The sequence below is a fragment of the Thunnus thynnus genome, chromosome 16 (genome assembly GCF_963924715.1).
Source record: "Thunnus thynnus chromosome 16, fThuThy2.1, whole genome shotgun sequence".
Taxonomy (NCBI): Eukaryota; Metazoa; Chordata; class Actinopteri; order Scombriformes; family Scombridae; genus Thunnus; species Thunnus thynnus.
The window spans coordinates 10,522,597-10,547,980 of record NC_089532.1 but is presented as its reverse complement, the minus strand read 5'-3'; the positions used below and the strand labels follow the sequence as shown (position 1 = coordinate 10,547,980).

The following is a 25,384-nucleotide window of genomic DNA, read 5'->3' as shown; positions in this document are numbered from 1 at the left end:
GCCCAGGTGTTGATTTTATTACAGCAGAGATTGCTTCATTCATAATTATGATGCATTATTTTCTGATGATCGAGTTTCTGATTGCCATGAAATATATGCCTTTGTTGTTTTATAGATGAGGGTTAGTTTATAGCCTACCAATGCACAATTACTAATCAGAGGAGGTTAGGTGATATGCCCATTATTATTATTATTATTATTATTATTACCATTATTATTAGCCCTGTCAATCATCATCAGGCAGCCGTAATAAAAGGAAGAAAGAAGGAATGAAGAATACAGATTTTATTAACAATATTTATTCATCCTAAACTCAATATTTTCAAGGGACACTTCACTTGCAACTTTTTTTTTTAATTTGCCATGGTGAGCATTTTAATTTGACTCACCATGAGCCTTGTAAAGCATGCTTATAATCATCTTTGAATACTATTTGGAGACCAACAGCAAATAAACGATGCACACATTTGGAAAAATCAGTCAGTATTTTCTGAAGTGTGTTCTTTCATTTGGTAGAGGCATTTCTTCATCCAAGCTCATACGACACAGATATGTTGGGTTTTAGTGTGCTTCTCCACGAACCTCCCACAGGCTTCAATAGAACTGGCACCGAAGCCTGGCACCAAGCAGAGCATTACAATGTTGGTATTATGATGTAATGACCCTTCCTTCTTTTATAGTTTCCTCACCCATAACCTTACCCAACACCAGAATTCCATAAACATCATTACTTCTAGTGCTCATTGTTGGAATCTCATTTCTTCTTCTGATTCAGACTCATGTGTATTCAAGAGTAAAAAGACTGTATAAATATGAATTTCTTCAGAAATGAGGGGTTATTTTAAGAACACATGGTTATTGGAAGAGATGTGTTGGTCTGTCCTCTATTCATCATCTGAGCCGATCCTTCATTTACTTATTCCCTTCTCTCTTCCTCCCTCCTTTCTCCACTGTCTCGCTTCTTCTCTTTTTCCTGGCAGAGTTGAGAGTGGTGTTACCATCTGTCTGTGATGTGTCCGGGACGCAGTTTGTGTGTGTGTGTTCAAGGCAGGATGGCCAGGCTGAGCTGGGAACGGGGCTCAGTTGGAGAAAGGGGGAAGAGTTCTGAGAGATGGGAAGAGTAAAATTTATAGTTAAAAGGAGAGATAGAGTGAGAAAAAGGCAAAAAAGACACTGACAGGGTGGTGTGATTGAGTGTGTGTTTATGTTGCAACAGTATGAGCCACAGCTGTGCGATCTACTAACCCTTTCAAAGACCTTGTCGGTGCAAGAAGATGATCAGCTGAAAGAAAAGACACACAATGACACACAGCTGTTTTCTCAGGAACGATGAGTGTGTGTGCACATGTGCACATTATGTCAGAGACAGATATCGTGTTTCATTTATTTACTTAAATAAAAAAGAAAATCCCTCATGCATAATCTATGTGTGTATTGTGTGTGTGCTAATAGCAGCTTATAGCCATTCATCAGTAGCTCTTTAACGGTGATTTCACTCAACAGCATTGAATTGAAACACCTACATCATTCAGTAATCCACCTCTGGCAATGAATCTATGTGTGCTTGTATATGTGTGTGTATACGTACTGTATATGTTGGTGCGTGCACTAGGCTAGCTCTTGCAAAACAGTTTTTGTCTCCTCAGGGAATACACACACACACACACACACACACACACACACACACACGCACAGTAGAACCCCAGCCATTGTATGTATTGCTGCTGACATATGGGAGCTTCAGTGGTTGAGTTGTGTGTTTATGTGGTTTACACTGTGTGTGTGTATGTAAGCATATGCATTTTGACTGTTAAAGTTCGGGTTAGCAGCTCAGTTAAAACCCTGATGAGGACCACATGCAGAGGTGACACACTTTGCTTAAGGTTTTTTTTTTAATTGCCCTAAAGTTATGCTTTTGGGTTTTACTGCTATTAGTATGCAAGCAAATAAACGGTACCCAGATTTAGTTCTCTGGGTTACTCTCCAAAGAGCCAATCTAATTGACCTAAGAGGACCTCAAAAGGCTTCCTATTCTTGCCGTGTGATTGTGTGTTTTTATGGAGTACTATTCTGCCGTGTGCTGTATTTACAAAGCCAACAGCAGGTGCAGTTATCCCTATTCACATATCAAACTAAGCAACGTTCATCCAATATTTCTTTTTTCATTAATCCTCCAAACAGGATATTCACTATAATCCCTCCTGTATTTTAAGACTATTGTTGATGATGAAGCTTTGAATTAGTCTCTCACTCAAGTCTCTGTTCTCCTCTACCTCTTTAATCTTGTTCCTTTTTTTTGTTAACGTGATATGACTTGTATTTCACTGAATGTGATACGCATGTACAAAGCCAGTATAAGATGTAATTGTCACGAGCAGGAAAAGACAAAATATTTGCAAAAGTCTGATGTTAATCTGTTAAAAACACAGGAATAATGTAATGTCTGTGTCTTCCCATGTGTCTATTTGTTCTCCTCCTGTGCAAAAGTTTATCTTTTCTTACTTTTGTTTACTGGACCAATCATCTGTCTCCCCATCTCTCTCTTGTTTCTTCTCACGCTTGTGTGCACCTTTGTGAAAATAAACCCTTAGAATTCCTCTCTCTATCTCCAGCTCATTCTAGTATGTGTTATTCCAGTATGTATGTTATGTTTCATGTACCTCTGTTATTAGAAATATATCTGGTCCAGATCATGATTAAAACAACATGACTGCAGTAAACCTGATGAAAATAGAAGAATTTAATAAAAGCTCCTCAACAATTCAAAAAGGTTTTCACGCTCACTTGAAGTGGAAAATTGTTTTGTCTATAAGGAAATTGCATGATAAAGAGTAGTGGAAACTACGGCTGTACAATATGCAAAAAAAATCATATTGTGATTATTTTTACAAATATTGTGATTGTGATATGAATCACGATTTTAGTGGGAATGGTAATTTTTGCATTTCATTTTCACTGAAAAAAAAAATGATAATGATTTTTGCTGAGGTCTGTACCAAACAAAAATGTTCCCTTGTATCTGGAAAATATGATTTGTTAGCCAGGGCATCTCTGTAGCACCACAATGCTTCATTTAAAATAGTATGTTGCGATGCATTTTACTTTTATCAATAAATTGCATCTCCTGTGATTTGGATATACTGCACTCGGCCATATTGCGATTTCGATAATATCCCGATTAATTGTTCAGCCCCAGTGGAAACACATTGGTAGGCTGGCGTAATGCAGACTTGCGATAATCTGGTCTCATATTTCATTGAACGACCGTTAAAGGAATGGTTTGACAGTTCGAGGAATACACTTACAGTATGTGTGTTATTGTGGAGAGTTAGAAAGAGAGAGGATCAATACCACTCTCATACCTGTCCATCAGCAGCTGGTAAGCTCATGTTCGTCTAGCTTATCTTATAAAACTGAAAATGGGGGGAAACACTTTACCTTTCAGTTTTTGTACAGATTAAACAAATGAGACAGAAAACATTAACTAGTGTGCTTCAAAGGTGTTGGTAGGTGAATTTACCTTTGGACAGAGCCAGACTAATAGTTTCCCCTTGTTTACAGTGTTTATGTGAGGCTAAGTTAATGGACTTCTGGCTCCAGCCTTATATTTATAGTATAGACATTAGAATATCATCAATCCTCTCATCTGACTCGTGGCAAGGAAACGAATAAGTGTATTTCTCGAAATGTCAAACTGTTTTTCACAAAACTGGGTTTTGATGTTAACAATCTGCATGAAAGGCCAGATTTTACCTTCACCCTTGGGTAAAAAGGTTGAAATATGTCTGCTGTTGATCTTCACAGTCAACACTAGCTGACAGTGAAGATCAACAGCAAGTTACTCTTCTTGCCAGTGTTTCTTTTTTTCTTTCTTTTTTTTGAATATATTTAGGGATGCTGTGTGATTGCTTCAAACCAGTGTAGGGAAATATGCCAATTCTGGTTTTTACTTCTCCTGTCTTCTGTGAAGTTGATTTGACAGTTCAATTGTGTCACTGTCAAGTAGTCAATGTAGTGTGTGTGTGTGTGTGTGTGTGTGTGTGTGTGTGTGTGTGTGTGTGTGTGTGTGTGTGTGTGTGTGTGTGTGTGTGTGTGTGTCATAGCCTACTTTTGGGTACAGATTTCGGACTCAAGACCAGTTAACAGGTGACAAAAGCCGTGTCCTCAATTGGGGAAAAAGCTCATTTTTGGGTCAGTGGTTAAAGTTAAGGTTAAGGTTAGGGTTGGGCAAGTAGTGGTTATGGTTAGGGTTTAGGGGTAAGTTTCCAGGAAATGAATGTAAGTCTATCTATCTATATCTATGTAATGTGTGTGTGAGTAACTTAACAATACTCACTCTCTCTTTCTCTCTGTACTTTTCCAGGTAGGGCAGTTCAGTGAATTTCTCCATGAATGTACGTCACAATGATGATGACAGACCAGATTCCACTGGACTTGGCTCCGCCCCCCCTCCTGAACGGAGAGGTCCCGCTCATGCCTCACATGGTTAACGGTGACGCAGCACAGCAGGTAAACACATACACAGACACACATCTGTCATCTGCTCAGTCGCACTTGCACAGTGAACATGCAAATGCAGTCACCGCTATTGCATCAAGTTTTAGCATTCCTGTGTTAACTCACACGCACACACGTCAACCGCATGCACGCAAGAACACCCATCAAAAGATCTGTGTAATTCGTCACACAGCTCATGGATTGTTGCCATAGGTAATGGATAGCTGCCAAGCTGTTACAGTAAAGAATGTGTCATTTAGCAGGAAAAAGAATAAATACAGAAGCACACACATGCATCATTCGATTTTTTTTCAGCGGTGAGTATCTGGCTGACTGGCTCCATTGATGAATCCCAGGCCTTAGCTTGAATTACTTTGGAAAAGGATTCAACAGCTTCTTTATGACTGACTGACTGATCTTATCAGATGCTGAAGAGCCAACTGGATCGTCTTCAAAGAGCAGAACCCCACCCGAGCTCAGCACATGCGAAAGGAAGCGATCAACATAATTAAAAGCATCACAGTTAATTGACCTGAGTCTAATCCCACTGTCACAGATACATTTTTAACACCGTGTGCTTTTGGTAGATTGGGGATGATGATGATGTTTATATATGGTCCCCAGCCCATGCCCTCACAGCCCAGAGGAAACGTGGTGGGAGTGTTTTGGCTGCAGCACATAACAGTTAGGAAGGGTTTTGGCTGTAACACACAGCAGTTAGGGAGTTCTTTTTATTGTAACACCCTGCAGTTTAAACTCGGTTCCCAGTGTGGAATCAGCGATCTAGACCGATGATTATATAGATTTGACTCTGCGTGTGTGTGTTCATGTTTGTGTGTATTTGTTTGTTTCTTGGTCTGTTTTACACTGTGTCTGAGTGTGTGTGTGTGTGTGTGTGTGTGTGTGTGGATGTGCTTTCTTTTACCCCTTCAGTGTCTGTGTTGAGTCTGTGTACATACTTCTGTGTTTGTGTTTGTCTGCTTGCTTGTCTATCAGCTTTCCTGTCTGTCTATCTGTGTCTACCTGCCTACACCTGTTTATGTGTGTTTATCTGTCAGTCTGTGTTCCTTTGGTGCATGCAAGCAGAAAGATCAAGATACAATATATGATCGCTGGGGCGCAACAATATATCAGTCAATGATTTTTTTATGTTAAATAAATGTTATATGCATAATGGAGTTAAAAGATACCGAGAGTCGAAGTCCTGACGTCACATCCAAACCGGCTGTTGTTTCACTAGCTTTGGTGCATTTCATTGGCCTTTTTGAAAAAGTGAAAGTTGTTCCTGAGTCTACTTACAGCACTTGCTTTTTGAATTTGGTTCCTTCCTGATTTTAACAAAGTTAAGTAACAGTTAATTTGTTAGCATCCAAAAAAGTACAGATCCCAAAAAAGTTTTCGAGGCCAGCAATGTGCATATTTAATGTCACAGTAACAGTTTCTCCCTTATGACATAATGAAGTGAAGTAATGTAGCCAATAAGAGGTTCCGTATTCTTTTCCATTTAGAACATGGAACCATCTACATTGTTGCTCTTCAACTTGGTTGTAACACTGTTGCCAGTTTACACACTGACAAAGGGCGTCTGCCCGAAACATCTGTACATGAATAAATCATACCATCATCACTGCAGGGCTTGCTTTTTAGTCATGAAGCTTTTATTGCATTTATAGTGACGTAACAAGTGTAGCTGTCGTCAACTCGAGTGCTTCGCCTGGTTCACTGTCTCTCCTCTGCTGCGCTGTGTGCTGCACACACAAAGAGGGTTCAGCCCTGCCTGCAGTGAACCACAGAGAGCAAACGAGAGTAGTGTGACCATAAATGACACCAACACGCAGTAGAGACTATGTTTAGTTATGCTATTTACCTCATTTATGTGCACTTGTTTCATTTCAGCTCCGTGTGATAATCTCTACTGTGTTTTGCTGTCATTTATGGTCACACCACTCTCCTCTGCTCTCTGTGGTTCAGCGAGTGACTATCATCATGGATGACAATGGGGCCAGTCTTGGCCGATCTATTATCTAGAAAGGAAGACCCAGTGACGGGGCCTTAGGTGCCATTAGACGCTTTTCTCCCGCTGGAGCCAGGTTGTTTCAGCATTGTGAAGCACAAGGCTTAATAGACAGTAGAAAGTGTACGCTAACTTATAACACTATATGAAGTTGTTTTAGACGCCATCCTTAGTAAATAGCAGCTCTCCCAAGGAGTCCGTGTAACCTCAATAAGACCGGCTATTGTAGCTTAAATTCCTAAAAGAAAACTGTGTGTAGCCTAAAATATAACTGCAAAATGTAACAGCAAAACATGTTTCTTAACCGTTAACAAAATCCCCTGACTGTCTACTTTATAACCACGGTGGTTATGTCAAAGCAAGCGACTAATAAAAGTCAAGTTTCCGTTTGATTATTTAGTAATGGGTGGCAGTTAGCATTAGCGCTCCTCGTCTGGCTTACTACGGGCACTTTCCCATCTGGGATTACTGTCCTCTCTTGGTACCGCTGAGCCTTCCAGTAAGAAATATATGGTCTTGGGATTACTGTCAGTTGCTTTAGAAAGTTTGTTCAGGTTTCTGTGTTTCTGACGGAGAACCTGCTGTGGTCGGTCAACACCACCTATCAGTAGATTCACTTGACTCAATCCAGAAAATCCCATATTGTTTACATTTTTTTGTAGGAATGCAATGTTAGGAAAACAAAGTCAAGTCTAATGTTGTCTTACACGTAAAAGAATGATCTCTCTTCCACGCAGTGAGGCATACAGCTTATTAATTAAACACTGATATCAGATCGGTACTTGGTATTGGCTGATACCCAAAGCCCGGGTATCGGTACCAGGACTGAAAAAGTCGGATCAGTGCATCCCTAGTTTTTGTTTATGCTCTGTCTATTAAATGCCAGGCAGCAAAATTAGATTTCATTAACTTTGTGAACTGTTACAGTCCTCAAAGACTTACTGAAAATACTGACATGTTGATGTTTTGAAATTAAAAACATGTCTTCGTCCTCTCCGAGATAAAAATCTGCTTTTTCAGCAGATGCTTGAATAAATATTTGTAGCCTAGCCAAATAAGATGTTAGGAGGATGTTGATCCCGCCAAAATCAGACTTTTGCACTTTATGTAACTTGACAAAACATTTTTGTTAATACATGAGTGAGGAAATTCTCATCTAGTAATTGTTTTATTCTTAAATTCAATTCTATTTATATACAAATCTTATATAACCTACATTTAAATAGATTTTATGGGTAAGATTTTGCCAAATGCCATGATTTGTTTTAATGTAATTAAAGCTTCAGTGATCATGTTATCAAAGGTAACAAATGTGCTGCATCACTATTTTAATACTGTGATCTTGGCTTGTGTAGATGAATACATAACACATAAATATATGCACTCACTCCATACACACCCACCCACATGGTCTGATATGGGGGTTTTCTCAGTCCTTGGGAAACATGGGTCGCCCTGTACTATGCTGGGGTTCCCATAGCAACAGCAGCAGCCGCTGCAGCAGACAGCAGGAAGTGTGTGAGTGTGTGTGTGTGTGTCTGAGGCAGAGGAGCGGGTTAGTGCTGAGATGGGAGAGCATGCAGACACTACAGGAGGAACGCAGGATATGAGGATTTTACGACGGCACACCTGTAGAGCATAGACAGGGCTGTGCTTGTGTCTGCATGCATGTGTGTGTGAATTCATGCGTGTGTGTGCAATGGAGGGTCACCTGTTTCATGTCTACAGCCACGTGTACACTCTCAACAATCTGTATGCGGAGAATATGACGGTAAGGAGCACACATACTCTCTTCAGGCACATTCAGCAGAAACACTCTGCAATCAAAACAGTGTTATATGGTTTAGCTTCATTTGTACATGCTCACCTGTCTGAATCTTTAATTGTGATACATGCATCACTCCATGTGTATTTGTTTGCTCATATTATGCTGGTTTCTGTGGTTTTCTGCCAGTCATTGTGGTGAAAACAGAAAGGCTTTTCTCTAATCAGGGTGTGTGAGACAGCAGCAAGGTCTCACCATTAGCTTAACACCTCATTCATATGTGTGAACTCTCTGTGTCCGCCCTACTCTAGGATCCGATGGTTATTGTGTGTTATGTCACATCTGCAAGCCTATTGGCTGCCCAGCAGAGTGTTTGTCCTGTTCTGTGATTGTTGGAAGATGGATGTATGATTATGGCATTATACGTGACATTTTTTTTTTCCTTAATGCCATCTGATCTTCATCAGTTAACCTCATCTGTGCTTGCTAATATGTGGTTTTTCTTTTTGTGTGTGTGTGTGTGTTTTTGTATGCATAGGTGATCCTGGTGCAGGTGAACCCGGGGGAGACGTTTACCATCCGGGCAGAGGACGGCTCACTGCAGTGCATCCAGGGTCAGTTCCTTCATATATTATTTTATTATCATATTAATGTTGCCTTGTGTCTGCTCTGATGTGAGTCACTGTATTTCCAGAGTATTTCCCATCAGTTTAATTAAATGCTGGTTTTTATGCTTACATAATATCGACCGAAAATGCAATGAAATAATGAAAAGACAAGAACTTATTTCACTTTTAATTTGAATAAAGTATGTCCAAAAATGTTTGCAAATTGAAAAGCAAAATAAACATGTTTACCTTGGTCAACTTCCTGAATACAGCTATGGGTGGAAGGTTTGCCACTTTCACTCTACCCATTGAAGGACTATACCATTGTTGTTCTATGTTATTGCCTAACTGCCTCATTTAAAGTAACACTCACTGCACATGACATTACATTTAATGTCATTTCAAAACAATTAATTTCCATTTATTTCAGTGTGTTAGGGACAGGGAGTATAATGCTAGTTTTGATTTTTTTGTTTTTTAAAGTCATAATATTTTTGTGTGGTGATGCAGCTGACAGAAAAGATTTTTGGAAGTGTATTTCCAAGTTTGCACAACGGTGCACATGTGCTCTTGCAGGAAGATTGGAAAATAAACAGGAAAATAGATAGGAAAAACTACCATTTGGAAGCAAGTCAGACAAATTTTCCACTTTTTGTTTAAAGCAAGAAGCTACCAAATTATCCTTTTTAATGACATCCATTATGATAACTGTTTTCCGGGTTTTTCCGACAACATAGCCTGGGAAAGCAAACTTCAGCAACCATCTCTCAAATCTAGGATTTTGGAGCTCTCCACCAGCAAATGAATGCACAAAACTGACAGTGCATTCTTTCAGCTGCATTACCAAACAACAGTTATGCGACATTTTAACATCAGACATTATGATCACTCTGATTAATCCCCTTTGGCCCTGTGATGGAAATTTTGACTTTTATTCATACTGTTCTATGAGTCACGTGTTTATACTTAGATGTGCATGTGCAATATAAACTTCTTTTATTTGCATAAATCTCGTGAGAAAGTGGTCCGACCTTCAACTTTTAGTTATGGTGTTCACTTCACATCCTCCCGGCAGATTGATGAGTAGACAGAACTCCTCCAGGAAGAGACTGTGATAAGGGATGCACAAAGGACCAACTGTTGTACAATGGTCACGGAGTGTTCTATAACATTGAGTGATGGGCGTGGCTATGACTATAAGAGTGTTTGATTTCGCTCTTTGTCTCACTGTCTGACTCAGACTTTGATTTCCATATGCATATGAAGTTGGAACAAAACTCTGACAGACGATCCCTCTTTGGGAAATCCATTTTTATTAAATTTCCATGACAAGCCTCTAAACCGATGTTTCAAAAATTGTAAAAAAAACCCAAAACAAATTATGGTTTTGAAGATTGTCAGAAGTAATGTTAAAAATACCTGATTTACATTGGTGTAAAACATGCAAAAACTCCAGAATAATCCTTTATTGTGGTCTTCTAAGAGAGCAGTCAATAATGCAGCAGTAAGGGTGAAGAAAAGGAAGCAGACGGGAAATGCTTGCATCTAAGCGTGTTATCTCCAAATTAAAAACCCCAGTTAAAAGCATCGTCCACTCAGTGACAGATTGGGACAGAGTGGGCAGCCATGGTCTCACCCTCTGGCTGCATCTGATATCAGTACATGAAAAGACTGGAAATGTAAGCCACTTAGAGACTCTCAAAGACGGAAGGAGGTGGCAGTAGCACGGGAATTCCCCCAACTCTTGTGGAATCGCGTCTCACTTTGATGATGTCAGCAGAGTAAGCTGTTACTCAGAAACTTTGAAAGGGTTTCTTTGTTTTTCTCTCAGCCTCTCTCTCTCTCTCTCTCTCTGTCTGTCTCTCTCTTCCTCTGTCACTCTTTCTTTGCCTGTGTGTGAAGGTTTTCTTTGAGAGAGTGCAGTTTTGGCTCAGACACCGATCCCTCCCTCCACTGGAAAAAAAAAAAAACCCCACCACCACCCCGTATTCTATGTTCTAACTAATTACAGCCCGCCTCTTTTTCTCCGCCCGCCGTGTAATTCAATTTTTCCCTGAAATCAGACGGCTTGCCCCGGGCAGACCTTGGAGGCACAGATAAAGCCAGATAGATATAGTACGTGATAGAACGATTGGATGGATGGATGCAAAGATGCACAGATACAGTTGACAGAGAAATTTCTAGATATGGATGAGTGACTGGCTGATTAGATGAACGGAAAGATGGATAAAGGACAGATGAAAGAATGGTTTAATGTGTACAGTGAATAGATGAATGAGAAACCAGACACTGATTTGCAAAAACACACAGTATTGATGTAGTTGGGGTCTGATGGTTGTGTGTTTGTGTGCGTGCACTTGTATGCAAAATTTAGCATCAAAGGCACAGTTTGTATCTGTGTGTGCTGTTTTTGGTGCCTTTTACTGTGGTCGACGACACTTAATTGGATGGGGGGCTGGGGGTTTGGGGTCATGTTTGAATGCACATATTAATGTGGAGGGCCACACACGCGCACACACACGCACGCACACACACACACACACACAAACTCTTGCTCTCTCTCTGTCGCTTTCTGGAGGAGGTCACTGGGTTTAATGAGAGGTGGAGTGTGGCAGTGTTTTTTGAAGGCGAACTGAGTCGCTCTTTAGACAGAGACTTGGTGTGATTACTGAGACCTCAGAGATGCGTGTTTGCGCACGCTTGTGTATTTGTGTGCCTGTGTGTGTGTTTGCACTCTGGCGTACTTATGTGCAAGTGTGTGTGACAGAGAGCGAGATTACAGAGACCTCAGGGCACAACCAGGAACCAGCTTTTATATAAAGTAACCTCTGTTTAGCTGCTGCACTGCGGTGCATGCATGCAAACATGCACACACGTGCACACTCAGACACAGATGCTCTGCCAAGGCAGAACCAGCCGAGAGACGTCGACACAGCAGCCAAAAGAGATTCTTTCATATGAACCCTCTCTTCCTCCCGCCTCCCTCCCTCTTTCCTTCTTTCCTCTCCTCCTCATCTGTCTGTTTCTACCTTAGAGCAAACCTTGAGCAGAAGAGAAACCATTGTATTTGTTGGATTAATGTTAAGTGCTGCTCATTAGCCACGCCACCGCTAAACGCTATTGGCTGGATTATGCTCTTTTATTTGGACTGAAACTTAACATAGAATTTTATTAAGCTCAACAAATTCCATAACCTCAGGGCCCATAAAATGCTTTCAGTTCTGCGCTGTGCACGTTCAAATAATTTATGTTTGCTCTTAAATAAAGAACATTTTGGAGGTAGTTTCAGTTCGGTGCTACTTCTATCAGTTATGTCAGAGATGTGCTTTATCAGCTCTGTCTTAATTGCTGCTTTCTTCCTGTTTGTCTCTGTGTTATTTTGCATCTACGACTCTCTCTGTGTTGCTTTGCGCCACTTTCATAGAAGTGAATTTTTGCCAGTATCAGCCTGCTAATTAGCATGTACTCTGTATGTGTGTGTGTGTGTGTGTCTCTGTGTGTGTGTGTGTGTGTGTGTGTACGTGTGTGTGTCTGCATGTCTCCATCCCCTGTTTAAACAGACTGACCTCTCAGTGCTCCGGGGGTCAGCTTCAACTGACCCCCTCCCCCCCCTCACCACCACCACCCCCCACTCCCACTCCCAGTCTCTCACCGTCTCATCGAGTTGCTCTCATGTATACACTCTTCTCCCTCCTTTCCCCTCCCCCACTCCCTTTCTCTCTCCCTCCCCCACTAAGACCATTCCCCTGAGCTTTCCCACACTCACATCAAAGGACAAGACTCTAGAGGGTGTGTTAGAGCACCCTGTTCTGGAATGTGAGTGTGTTAATATGTGTGGGTGTTTGTGTGTGTGTGTGTGTGTGTGTGTTTTACAAGGCTGTGTTGGTTTACTGTGTTGTTTGCTCTTTGTTGGACTTTTATGAGGAATGATGAGGCCAGGGGGTGAGGAGCAGGAAGCTGTGCCCCACCAGGGACGATGTGACATCATGAGGCCTGGGTGGCAGCAGCTACGCTTTCCGGCTTTGGTTGAGATTTAGCATAATCAACAGTTTGATTGGTTTGATTGTCACGATATAACGCATCCTCTTGTGGACATCCCAGAGGTCCTCAGTTCATTGGCCACAACATATGTAATCAGCTAGTCTCTTCTCATGGCATTAAGAACTTTACCTGTTGGCAGTTAATCACCTACTCACCGCATTTATGATAAACACATCTTATTTGTACAAGATATTCTATGTGTCTACTAGAATCAAGTGTTTCTACTGTCATTCAAGATACAAGACTACAAATTAAGTCCAGTTGACACATTGCTACCACTTATTTTAAAGTCCCCCTTGAGTCCAATTTTCTTTTTCCTCTCGTTCCTTCACATGGATTGAACTCGAATGTAAGTCTGTGTGCGCAGAGTTAGATATTCAAAGGCTGTTTTCACATTCATCTCCTGAAGGGGGAAAAGTTTCTCTGCAACCACCTTAAATCTCAGTTTAAGATATGTATATATGAGCATGATTTGGGACATCACAAGTAGTCTGGAGTGATAGGTGATGTAGTATGCAACTTACACAAGTGTGATGTGGAAACTTGTATTGAGAGTTGACTTTTCAGTGGAGTAAGCGACATCATGTGTCCAGCAGTAAAACTTTTAAACATTGAATGATATTTGCATCTTCATAGATTCTGGATATTTCAGTGATGAGAACTAGTAGATGTAATTGACTTTTTTTTTGTAGAAATAACCAAATCAGACAAGTTATTTTTCAAAACAGATTATTTTTATATGACCAAGATTCTGGCTTTATATCTGAAGCTTGCTGTCGTGCAGAACGGTTACTGAGCTAGCATGGGAAATATGCAGAATGTAACTTGTTTTGAATTTTTGAAGGACAAAATTCTGATAGCGGAGTCACAACATACACTGCCATTTTCATAACCTCATGTTCTTATTATTCATTTCTCTTTATTAATTTGTGTGTGTATGTGTGAGTATTCCTTTGGAGATTAGAGGGAAATTTAATTGGCTGCAGATGTGTAATGTCAAACCAAACAAATAACTATCTAAAAACAAACAAATTAGTTTATTTGGGCTATTTTCTCATAGATAATTAACCTAATTACAAATTTAAAAAATATTCTATTATTGAATTTTATTGATTACCCGAGGGTGTTTGTGCTCTCTGCTTTTCCCATGCAGCCTGGTTTCTGTCTGTGAATGCAGAACGTGTGGATGATGAAGTCTGTACAGCTGCATTACTGCAGTGACATAATGGGAAATGGTCAGCTGCAGTACAAGTTGGCCAGGCCATTTTTCTGACAAACAATGGTTATGGTGGTCAGTGTGACCTCTGTGATGTGGTGTCTGCACCAGCTGTGTGCACATGCTTCTTTTGCGTGTGTGTTTCATCTGGACGGAGCAGAGTGTGAATCATGTCAAGGTCTGTGTTGCGTTTAACCAGCAGATGTGAGCTGTTTGTTTGCCCTCCGTCTTTGTGTCGCCCACTTTCTGTCCCTCTGTGGGTGCATCCTGATTCTGATTCATATCTCACGCTCCTCCAAAAAAAAAAAAAATCAATCAGGCCCGCTGTCATTAAAGATGTTCCAGTTACCTTATTTCTGCTCGGCTAGGAAGTCTTTTATTGGACCATTGGAAATGCTTTAGTAGTTTGATGCTGCAGCTGATCCACATCACCTCAACACTGCAGTTTTGCCAAATCACTGATGACAGACGAGACAGAGCAGCGACGCTCTTTGAATATCATTCTAGTTTTTTAGATTTTATTTGTTTTTTTGATTCATAATGCTGTTATACTCGGATGTTTTCTGAATGTTGGTCTTATGACAAGGAATATATGTTTATAGAGCACCACAAAAATACAGTATTTTTTGTTGTTGTCACTACCATCTGTGTTCTTTCAGCAATAAACACATTTTAATTGTCTATTGCCATCATTTCCATTCCGTTTCAGTGGTGCAATCAATCACAGCCAGCCAGAGACATCATAGTTCAAATGTGCTGTTTTTTTCCAAAATGGCCAACAAATTGTTTTTGCACATTATGAGACATCATCATAATCTGTAATATTAAATAATAAAATTATGAGTGAAAAAAAATGCACATAATTAGATGGAAAATCCTTTTCAGCTAGCAAAATGGTGACATTTATTTAGTGACTGATCACGTCACTTTAGATGATGCTTGACTGGATAGGATGTCTCATTTCACTAATTTTCCTCCCTTGCATGTCTGTCTTGAATTTTTAGATTTTTCTTCTATGACCCAAAGAAGAAAGGACAGGAATAGTGGAATTGGGTTGCACCCTGTGTTTTCTTCCCTCCTAAGTGTTTTCTACTAGGAGGGGAGCCTCTATCTCTCTATCATTTAGTCTCTGTGTCCATTTCTCTATTTTCGTCTCACTCCGTTTGCCTCAGTCCCTCCCTGCCTCCGTTGGGTGGAGGATGCTGATATTCCTCTAGCTGGCTTCACTGCATCACTACAGAAGCATGCTGAGGTTCTCTTTCTCCAGCCTTCTGCCTGAGTGTGCACTTCTACACTCCAAGCCTTTTGATGTAAATGGAAATAGCTGGTTGAGAGAAATATGGTGGAAAGTCTCGCGGCCTGTGTTTATACCAAGCCAGATGGCTCTAAACAAGCTGAGGGAGAAGACACAAATACACTTTTCTCAGAAAGGCTTAATTTAGAGTACTGTTTCTGATGGTCCCGTTGCTGCTTGTAACCAGAGGGGGTTGTTTTAGGAACTTCTTCAAAGCTGTCTTGGAATCAAACTCCTACCCGTATAGGGCAGCGTGACAATCAAACACAATTATTGAAAACTACTGTGCAACTGGGAGACAGCGTCTGATGTCTGTAATCCAGTCAACTAAACAATTTGCAGTATATGTAAAATGCTCAAAATATTTTAGCTTTGATGTGTTCTGGTCCCTATTTTGTAAAATTAAAAGGAAATGGATTTATATTCTTCAACCTAAATGTGTAGAAAAATGTGTGCAAAATGTTTGCATGTGTGTCTGTCTCCTCTGTTTATGTGTATAAATGGCACATGCTTTTAGCCCCAGGCATCATGAATCCCGTAACCAATTTAATGTGTGTTGCATATTTATGCAATGCTTTAATTGTTTGCAGCATGCGGCCTTTCAGACATCTCTATGTTCACCTTTACATCGCTAATGTTGTACTTGAACTGGTTGATCATATCAAAAATATTGTTGTGTAAGAGTATATAGATTTTATCCGCATCCATAAACCAGCTCCAAGACAAGCCAACCGCTATATTTTAATGTTGTCTGTCAGACTGGGGAACCATATCCAAAAGTGCTGTAGTGAGTGTTTAAGGATAGGTTTACAGTTTTTCAAGTCTGGTGCCCAAATGAACATACACATGTTTTTCTTACTGTAATCATTCCTTCTGTTCATACAGACCGTTAAGAGATCCCTTTATAATACACTTTCGCTGTAAGTGATGGCGGACAAAATCCACAACACTCTTTCCTTGCAAAAAAAGTGTTTTTAAAGTTTACTTGTGACTTCAGCCATCTAAATTAGTAAAAAAAAAAAAAAATTCAATATCTTCCAAAGATACTGTCATTTTAGTGCCAAATTCCTTGTTTTTGTTACAATCTTTCCACTGCAGCTGGACAGGAAAACACTGTCTGTCTAGACACAAATAAGGATTTTTTTTTTCTAAAAAGACTGTAAATTAAGCCTCATATTATCTTCAGATAAACTTTTAATTTACTTTATTTAACTTTTAAATAATTAATTTTTTTGCTCAAAATGAGGACGGTGGATTTTGTCCCCCATCATTTACACTGTAAGCCCATTGGAGAAGATCTTATAATGGTCAGTATAAACAGGAGGAATGATTGTTCCTATGGGCACCTGACTATTGTTTTAAGACAGACTTGAAAAATTGTGAACTTATTCTTTAAGGCTCAAACAGCGATGTCTCAGTCTAGTATTTTTTAAGAGCTAACTCACCACTGTAGTTTTGTCCCTCCGCTCTCTGTTTAAAATTGCTTCAGGTTGATGTCTGCTGAGTCTGTATTTATGGAATATACTTTGTATTGTTGCTGGAAAAAAAAGGGAATGAGAGGAGGGTGGGACACATGCAGAGTGTGAGTGCATAATAGAGACATCCTCCGCACGTGTGTGATGTGTGTTTGGGTGCATGCATGCATCTGTATGTGTGTGGGTGTCTGAAGTTTTAACTTGACAGCCAGGAAAGGAAAGGAAAGGAAGATTTTTTTGCAGAGGATTTACCTGCAAGATTTTATGTCTTGGGGCCAGCTGTAAAACTGATTGTGGGGGTGTGTTAAGTGTAAGTGTGTGTGTCTTAATTTTGTGTTATGTCCCACTAGATTTGGGAAACTGGTCACCATGGGAACGGACTCTCACTCCAGGTGGTGTGTAATGGAATGTGGTCCCTCTGGGCACAGTTTGTGTGCGCATGTGTGTTTGTGTGTGGCATACCTGCTGATTTCTTTTTTTTTTTGAGTATTTTCCACTCAAATGTACTTTACAAGAAACAAAAGGACAGAGAGGATTGGCTTGGTTCATTTGGCACAAGGTAGTTAAGAGCTTGACTTCAGTGTGCGTGTGTGTGTGTGTGTGTGTGTGTGTGCTGGAAAGAGAGAGTTGATTGTTGTTGTATGCCCTGCCCAGTTCTCACTTATAAACTCAATGCCCTCACACAGTAGGGCATGAAGAGGCAGAAGGAGGAAGGGAGGGAGGAAGAAATGGAGTGGAAATAAAACGACAGAATGAGTGAAGGTAAATAGAGGAAGAGAGACAGAAAGAAAGAAAAAAGAGGGATAGAGTGAGAGAATCAGACGCTACATGTCTGGTCGTGTCTGCTGCCATGCATTCCGGGCGAGGCCACTTCCTCTATGCAATGACCCCAGCCACCCCTGTGCTGCTGACTTGGTTTGGTCTGCCAGCTCCGGGGAAGATTGAATTCGCTGTTGGGACTAGCCCACTCAGGGGCAACATGGGGGTGGGAGGGGTTTGGGGAGAAGAGAAGAGTGGGCAAAAACTCTGGAGAATACTGTGTCTGTCTTTGTATGTAAGACTGTGTGAAAGTGGATGTGTGTGTGAACAGCAGCTGTGTAGAGGAGTGCTTACAGAATTTTCCAGAGAGAGAGAGAGAGCGACAGAGAGAAAAAGAAGGAGAGCTTTTCCAGGGATGAAATTCTTGGCTCCCTTGAAGCTCAGGGTACAGCTGGAGCACTTTTCCCCTCCCTCCGCCCTCATTCCCTCCTCCTTTCCCTCTCTTTTTTCTGACCTCCTTCACTTCCTCCCTTGCTTCCCTGTCTCTCCTTCTCTCTGCCTGTCGTGTTTCTATCTTGTAGTATTTTTAAAAATTTTCTCTACCTCCTCTGTACCGCAGCTTCACTCCCGTAACTTCAGTTTTGGTGATTTGCGTGCTGTTAGCTAAATTAAATTAAACTTCAATGTAACACTCGAGGGCCTTTTAAAAATGTTGACTCCTCTCCACATGTTGCTCATGCTGCTTTTCAGATTAGATTCAGTTAGATTGGATGAAACTTTATTGATCACATGGGGCTGTGGTAGCAGTGAATGGTATTGGGATACATCAGTGGTTCTCAACCTTTTTGGTGTCAAGGACCCCCAAATTGATACACATCAGGCCGTGGCCATGTATTTGATAAGATGTAATCTCAGGGATCCCCATCTGATAAGATTTAGTTATTCCATAACTGTCTGTCATAACTATACTGTAGATTGGCAGATTAACAGTGAAGAGTGTGAAACCTATGAAAAGAATACTCATTCTTATACATTCTCTCATCGAGCTAACGTCTATTTCAACAAAATTAAAATATTCCTAATTTTTCTGGGGATCCCCTGGAACCCCCTTAAGGACCCCTGGGGGTCCCCGGACCCCAGGTTGAGAACCGCCAACACCAAAGAAGATTAGGATTTAAAAAAGAGTAAAGCAAATGTTCCTGGATTTTTGAGCCCTCCTGCACAGCTGCGTAGGTTGCACATGTGATTGTTTACATCATGGGTGTTTAGATTTCACAGGGAAGCCCCCCTTTTTTTTTCTGTTGCCCTGATCTGATTGGATAGGCGGAAGTGTATGTCGGTCAAAGGGAGGGCCTAGTCAATGAGGTTGAAGAATGATCAGAGGGATTGGTAGAGAAAAGGTTGTGATATTGATCTTAAAGACAAGTTCATTTTACCATTTTCTCTCGCATATCCACTCAATCTCCACCATATCTACACTTCCTTACTTGTCTGATTATCCCACAGCATCCGACATGCACACACACACACACTCTTGTACAAACACATATACAAAAACAGTAGAATTCAGTTGGGGAGTGGGGGAAAGTCCCTGCTAATCTAGGACTTCCAGTGTTGCCTTCATCCTTTCCACTGACATTCACACAACTCCTGTTCTCTTCTGTTCTCTTCTGTCTTCTTCTGTTCTATTCTGTTCTGTTCCGTTCTGTTCTGTTCTGTTCTGTTCTGTTCTGTTTTGTTCTGTTCTGTTCTCTTCTCTTCTCTTCTCTTCTTCTTCTCTTCTTCTTCTCTCCTCTTCTCTTCTCTTCCTATTTCTCCCTTCACACACTTTCTCTACTCTTTGTGTTGGACACAAACTCAGTGCTGTTCAGACTGTGACTCATACACAAGGAATGCCCCACATTAACATGTGGAGAGATAGAAGGAGGAGAGTGAGGGGAGGAATGGTGAGGAGTACAGCTGGGTACAAAAGTAGCAGCTTGGGGGAAAATTAGTAAAACTGAGTAAAAGCATTGCTGTTCTTTTAGTAGGTCAAGGTTTGAGAATTTGTTGCATCTTGAGGATTCAAGGGAGTGAGGGAAAGAGAAGGGAACGAGGGAGGGATAGCAGGAAATGATTATTAGACTCTGAGTCTGTTTACACACCAACAGCTGTTGCACTTCTTCGCTCTCTCTCTTGTTCTCTCACTCTCTCTTTCCCTCTAGACATGTAGAGTTGATTAGGGAATGGATACAATGAGTCATCAGTGTCTGGATTGTGTATATTTGCGTGTGCACGTGCATGCTTGCACATGTATGTCAGGAGTCTCACATACGCCTGTCTGCACGCGTGCATGTGTGTGTCGTGCATGAGCGGCAAGAGTGATAACTGAAGCATGTCACTCCATGCAGTATGTTGCATGGTTACCAAACTCAAAACAATTATATCTGCAGACCTGAGAATAGCCTCATGTGATAATACTGGAAAAGGGCAAGCTAGGGTGTGTGTGTGTGTACTCTCGTGTGTGTTCAGTAGTTATGTCTAGATGTGTAACTGTATCATTGTCTGTGTGTTCGTGTCCCATTTTGGTGCGTGATGTTTGTGCCAAGGTGACCGCGATTTCTGTCAGTGTAAACTATTCAAATGTCAATGTGTTCCAAAAATCAAGTGTGTGTGCATGTGTGTGACAACCGTGTGTGTGTGTGTGTGTGTGGGTCCATGTCAGCATGACATCTGACGTGTATGATGGTCTTTATGTGTGATTGTGTGTGCATCCATGTGAGGCTGCAAAGGTGTCTGTGTGTGTGTGTGTGTTTTTGCGCATGTTAATCTTGAGAACAAAGCATGGCTGGGGCTCAGTGTCCCTCCAGACGTTACGTTGCTCTCTTCTGGAGCAGACCCAGCACCAGAAGTAGGTCGGCCGACTGCGCCCCTCCTCTGGGTGGGGGAGAGCCGGAGAGAGATCTGGGCTGGGTGGAGGTATGGGCTATCACCCTTGCTAAATGCTGAACACTGAACAGATCAAGGCTTGTATGCTTAATGACCGTTCATACAGGATCAGAACATGATAAGATTAATGTTAAAATCACATTTCAAGATATTTAACCCTTTGGAGCTAGTTGAGATTTTTTTCCCCCCCAATGAGATGTAACACTATAAGGTATGTGGTCACTTAGATGAAAGAAATTGTTGCATACTGTCCCAAAATGATTGAAAGTATCCAAATTCACCAAAAGCATGGGGGTTGTGTGTTACACTAATGATAATCCTAATGTGTTAAGTGTTTTTTTTCCATAAATTGGGTGTATCACATTTAGGAGCAAACCTCCCCATCTGGAATTAAATCATTCTCAAAAAATAAAAAAAAGAGCAGGAGTGTTTGATTTATAATAACTTCCACATATTTTGCACTGCTCTGGGGCTATTGAGTATTAAACACTTCAAGTGCTGCTGCTGTCTTGGCCGGTTCTCCCTTATAAAAAAAAAAAAAAAAAAAAAAGAAAGAAAATAAACACACTTGAGCTCACAGGGACTAACCTGGATAAATAAAGATCATACAATAAATACATTTCAAAAATGCCAAAGATTCTTAAAGTCTTTAGGAACACCTGGAGACTGGCCCAGACCTGGAGAGACTGGCAGCTCCGTATTAGAGGAAACACTATTTACTTGGAATATAAATCAAGCACCACATGAGGGCTTTAAATGTTTGAAAAACATTTTAGATTTATGAAGTGTTTATGTGTCCACCTACATAAAAACATTTTGAAATGATTGATAATAATGGCATCCTCGGTTGACGAAATATCACTTTTATTGACTGTATATCAAGACATTAGTGACTGTAAGTTGAATAACAAACCCTGTGTCTTTTTGTTTTTGTATTTTCTTTGCAAAATAGATATATAAGGCATTTAGATTTACAGTTTTCCCCTGAATCGGATCCCAGATAGCTCTTCGGAATCACAGAGTAGAAACTGGACAACTTCCATGGTAATTATATCTGTAGAGACAGTGTAAAAGTTGAAAAAGCAGAAGCAGGTTACAATGGGATTTAATCCCCTAGTCAACTTGGGAATGGGCATCACAACTACTGCTACTCTGGGCAAACAACCAGAGATGGACTTTAGTGCATGTTCTGTCTGGCAGCGAACCTCTCGATCATCAGACCCCCATACAGCGTTTGGCATGGAAGACAAGCAGCATTTTTTACACAAGTAGGGATGGAAAGCTTTCTTCACTGGTGTTGTAAAAGGCTTATTACTTTTGTTTTGTTTTTTTTCATAATCTGCATGAAGGAGAGTGTGCTTAATTTGAAATATGAGTGCGAGCCAGTGGGCTAATAAAATAGAACCCTAGTTTTACAGCCCTCATAGTGATTGTTTCTTCTTCAGCTTTTTAATATGCTGATGTCAGACATTGATGAAGTAGTCATGGCACTGATCGTTTCATCAGCTTCATCAGCACAACTGAGAACAAATGTTTACTTATGATACTGTTATGCAACGTTGAGCTCGGAGGCTATAAGTTGAGGGGGCACACTCTTGAGGAATTCGCTTACACATACCTGTGTACACACACACACACACACACTACATACATACAGTAAGACCCAGTGTGCAAACGTAGCAACTCTCCAGCTTATGATTTACATTCCACAGCAAATCAGCAGCTCACTCAAATTACAGACTCGTCGCACAGAACACAGAGTCAGGATCAGAGGTGTGGCTGTGTGTTTTCTTTCTCCACATGTGTATAGGTGTTTGTTACATCCATATCTAGCACATCAGCTGTGTGTGCACTTATGCATGTCCGTCTATGTGTGGGTTCATGCGTGTGCTAGGTACTGCGTCATTTTGCAGAATTTCTGTGTCGTTACTGAGGGCAGGGCAGCGCAGGAAGTCCTGACTTCCTCCTCCATCACTGAACCTCACCCTGCCCACAGCAGAGATGTCCGCCGGACTTGACTCACCGGAGATGGACCAGAGGGCTCTCTAGTGTGTGTGTGTGTGTGTGTGTGTATTTATGTGCATGTAGCATCACATGTTTTTACAGTAACCTGGGATGAGTATATACAGTACACTGTGCTATTTTAAAGTTGTCTCCCACATTTCCTGCAACTGTAGGCTCTTGCTCTTTCTGCTCCGTCTTCCATATCCTCTCTGTCTTTTTCACTGCACTTAGCATCATGCTCCACACTCTGTCTCTCTTTCTCTCCTTTTTTTCTCGCTGAGCTTCTAGTAGCTATATTAGTTGTCTAGATCTATGTCTAAGATCTATGGGGATTTGTTTCATTTTTATATATGACAATAGGCCGTGCTCCTCAGTGTGTGCCGTGCTCCACAGTGTGTGTGTGTGTCTGTGTGTGTGTGTGTATGTATTGGCTAGGCAGTAGAGGAAGCTGTCGTGGGAGTGTCTCGCTCTTGGAGCTCCGAGGACAGATAACATTACCCTACTGATGCTTACATAACTTCCAGGCAACGCCACGTCACAACTGACCCAGACACACACACACTCACACACGCACGCACGCACACATGCACACGCACAGATGCACGCACACATGCAAACACAGACTCATACAAGAATACAAATACCCATCTAGATCGGACAGCCTCCTTCATGGGGTTTTGATAGGGTGTACAAATTGTGTGTGTGTGTGTTGTACTTTTGAGATAAGGATTTTTTTTTTTTAAGCTTGTCTATTTAGCACTACTATTTTTTTTTTTTTTTGTCTGTGTGTTTTTGGGAAATCCATCTGAGTCTGGTTGTTTTGTATGTAGGTCAGCTCACAAACAGGCTCCTTTGGTCTGATACCAACACCGCACACACACATGCTTTCCCAAGAGGGTCTGTGTTTCCTTTCAATGTGGTGACCACATGTGCAGGGCTCATGAAGGGAAAAAGAGAAAGTGTTTCATGTCTTTCTAGAAGCTGAATGCTACTCCCATCTGATAGACAGAACACAAGCTGATACACACAGTCGGCCTACAGTACACACACTCACTGTCAGCGCTGTTGATCGATAGGTGTGCATGGTTGTGTGTGTTTATTCAGTATGTATAAGTTAATGCATGATTACGGATGTAAGTATTTGGGAGTGTGTGAGCGCCGGACTCTGTCAGTGTTTGAGTGTGTGTGTGTGTTGTGCTTTGGGGGCCCAGTCACAGCTGTCTTTGACAGCTGTATCATGAGAAACATCTGATGAAATGTTGCATCATCTCCTCTGTTTTTGTATGTGTGTGAATGTATGTATGGGCAGCTGGACGAAATCCCAAGGATGTGTTTTTTTTCGTTTGTTTTTTGTTTTTATGAATGAGTCAGTATAGAAGAGTTGACCATATGAGATTATCTGCTTGTCTGGGATTGTATGTGTGTGTGTGTGTGTGTGTGCGTGTGTGTGTGTGTGTGTGTGGTAATGAATGAGACAGGATGTTTACCATGAACATGTGTGTATATTGCTAGTGTAAATCTTTGGCGACAAAAGTTTAACTTTCTGAGGTGAGGCTTTAAAATTGTATGTGTGTGTGTGTGTGTGTGTGTGTGTGTGTGTGTGTGTGTGTGTGTTAGATTAGCATTAAGATTTTTTTTCCAATTAACTTGGGGATCAGTGTTGCCCTATATATCCACTTTTAATTAATTTTAATTATGTATTTCGTAATGTTTTCACATTTTCTTAATTTGTTCTGTCTTCTGGTTCTTGTTGCTCTTTTTCCTTACGAAAACAGTATTTTTCCATTCAACACCTGTCTGTCTTTCTTCTCTTCCCCCTCTGTGTGTCAACGTTATGTTTCGTCTATCTTTGTTACATGCAATACAAAACACAATTTGTCATCATTCCTGTGGTCCCCCCGGTTTCCTTAGACATTGGCTCCCGAACAAATGCGTGCACACGTCACTGACTGCCAAACGAACACACATTTGACCACAGACCTCACGTCAATTTCGGTGACCTTCGCAATAGGATGGTTTAGTCATAGATGTGGTTTTGATTAACTCTCGCGGGCTGTACAGATAACAAAAGAAAAACATAATTACAGTAGTTTCAGAAGCCGTACTTTAAGATGACTTTTACATGATACATGTAGCCTTTTAACGCTGGTAACATTGATCACTATACATAGCATTTTACACATTGAGCCACCTGATTGGATTTCACAGGAAATGTTCTGGCTTGGCACGCTGTTCTCTCTGCATGAACTAAAGTTAAAGTTGATCATAAATAATTATTACATATTCACTGTTAGCTCTTAAAATAGGGCAATATGGTTGAAATGAATACTCATATGTATACATTATTCAGTATATATGAGGATATGGCAAAATCACATTTAAATCAAATTGATGTGCAATGCAATGAGCTATATTCCATTAATGTTTTACATTTTATGCATTGTTGATGTTTACAGGGGGGGAAAAAAACGCTTGAAAAGTGTAAAAGAAAACTTTCAACAGTTATTTTTCATTACACTGCTAGAAATCATTAATTTGGACTGATAAAATGATAACACAATACGGTCGCGCCTTCGTGACACAATACAAGTGAAAGTCAATTAATGATAATGTTGAATTATCACTCAGCCTGGAGCTTTTATCCATTTCCTTTCTTTTCTTTTTTTTTTGAGAAATACTAGCATGCAATTTCTGGGACGGGATGAATAATAAGTCACATCCACTTGTGACAGAAATGTCAGGGTTTATGTGATATGTGGTCCAACTATAATTATGAGAATCAT

At 40.7% G+C, this 25,384-nt stretch overlaps 1 protein-coding gene across 2 annotated transcripts in view; it reads left to right on the top strand.

The window, feature by feature from the left end:
• Positions 1-25,384, top strand: part of fndc3ba (fibronectin type III domain containing 3Ba) — a 106,410-nt gene that overhangs the window by 22,623 nt on the left and 58,403 nt on the right. For both annotated transcript variants that reach the window (XM_067613582.1, XM_067613583.1), the window contains exons 2-3: positions 4,364-4,509; positions 8,815-8,890. In XM_067613582.1, the coding sequence (XP_067469683.1) occupies positions 4,393-4,509; positions 8,815-8,890 (193 nt within the window). In that variant the 5' untranslated portion in view covers positions 4,364-4,392. The remainder of the gene's footprint in view (positions 1-4,363; positions 4,510-8,814; positions 8,891-25,384) is intronic.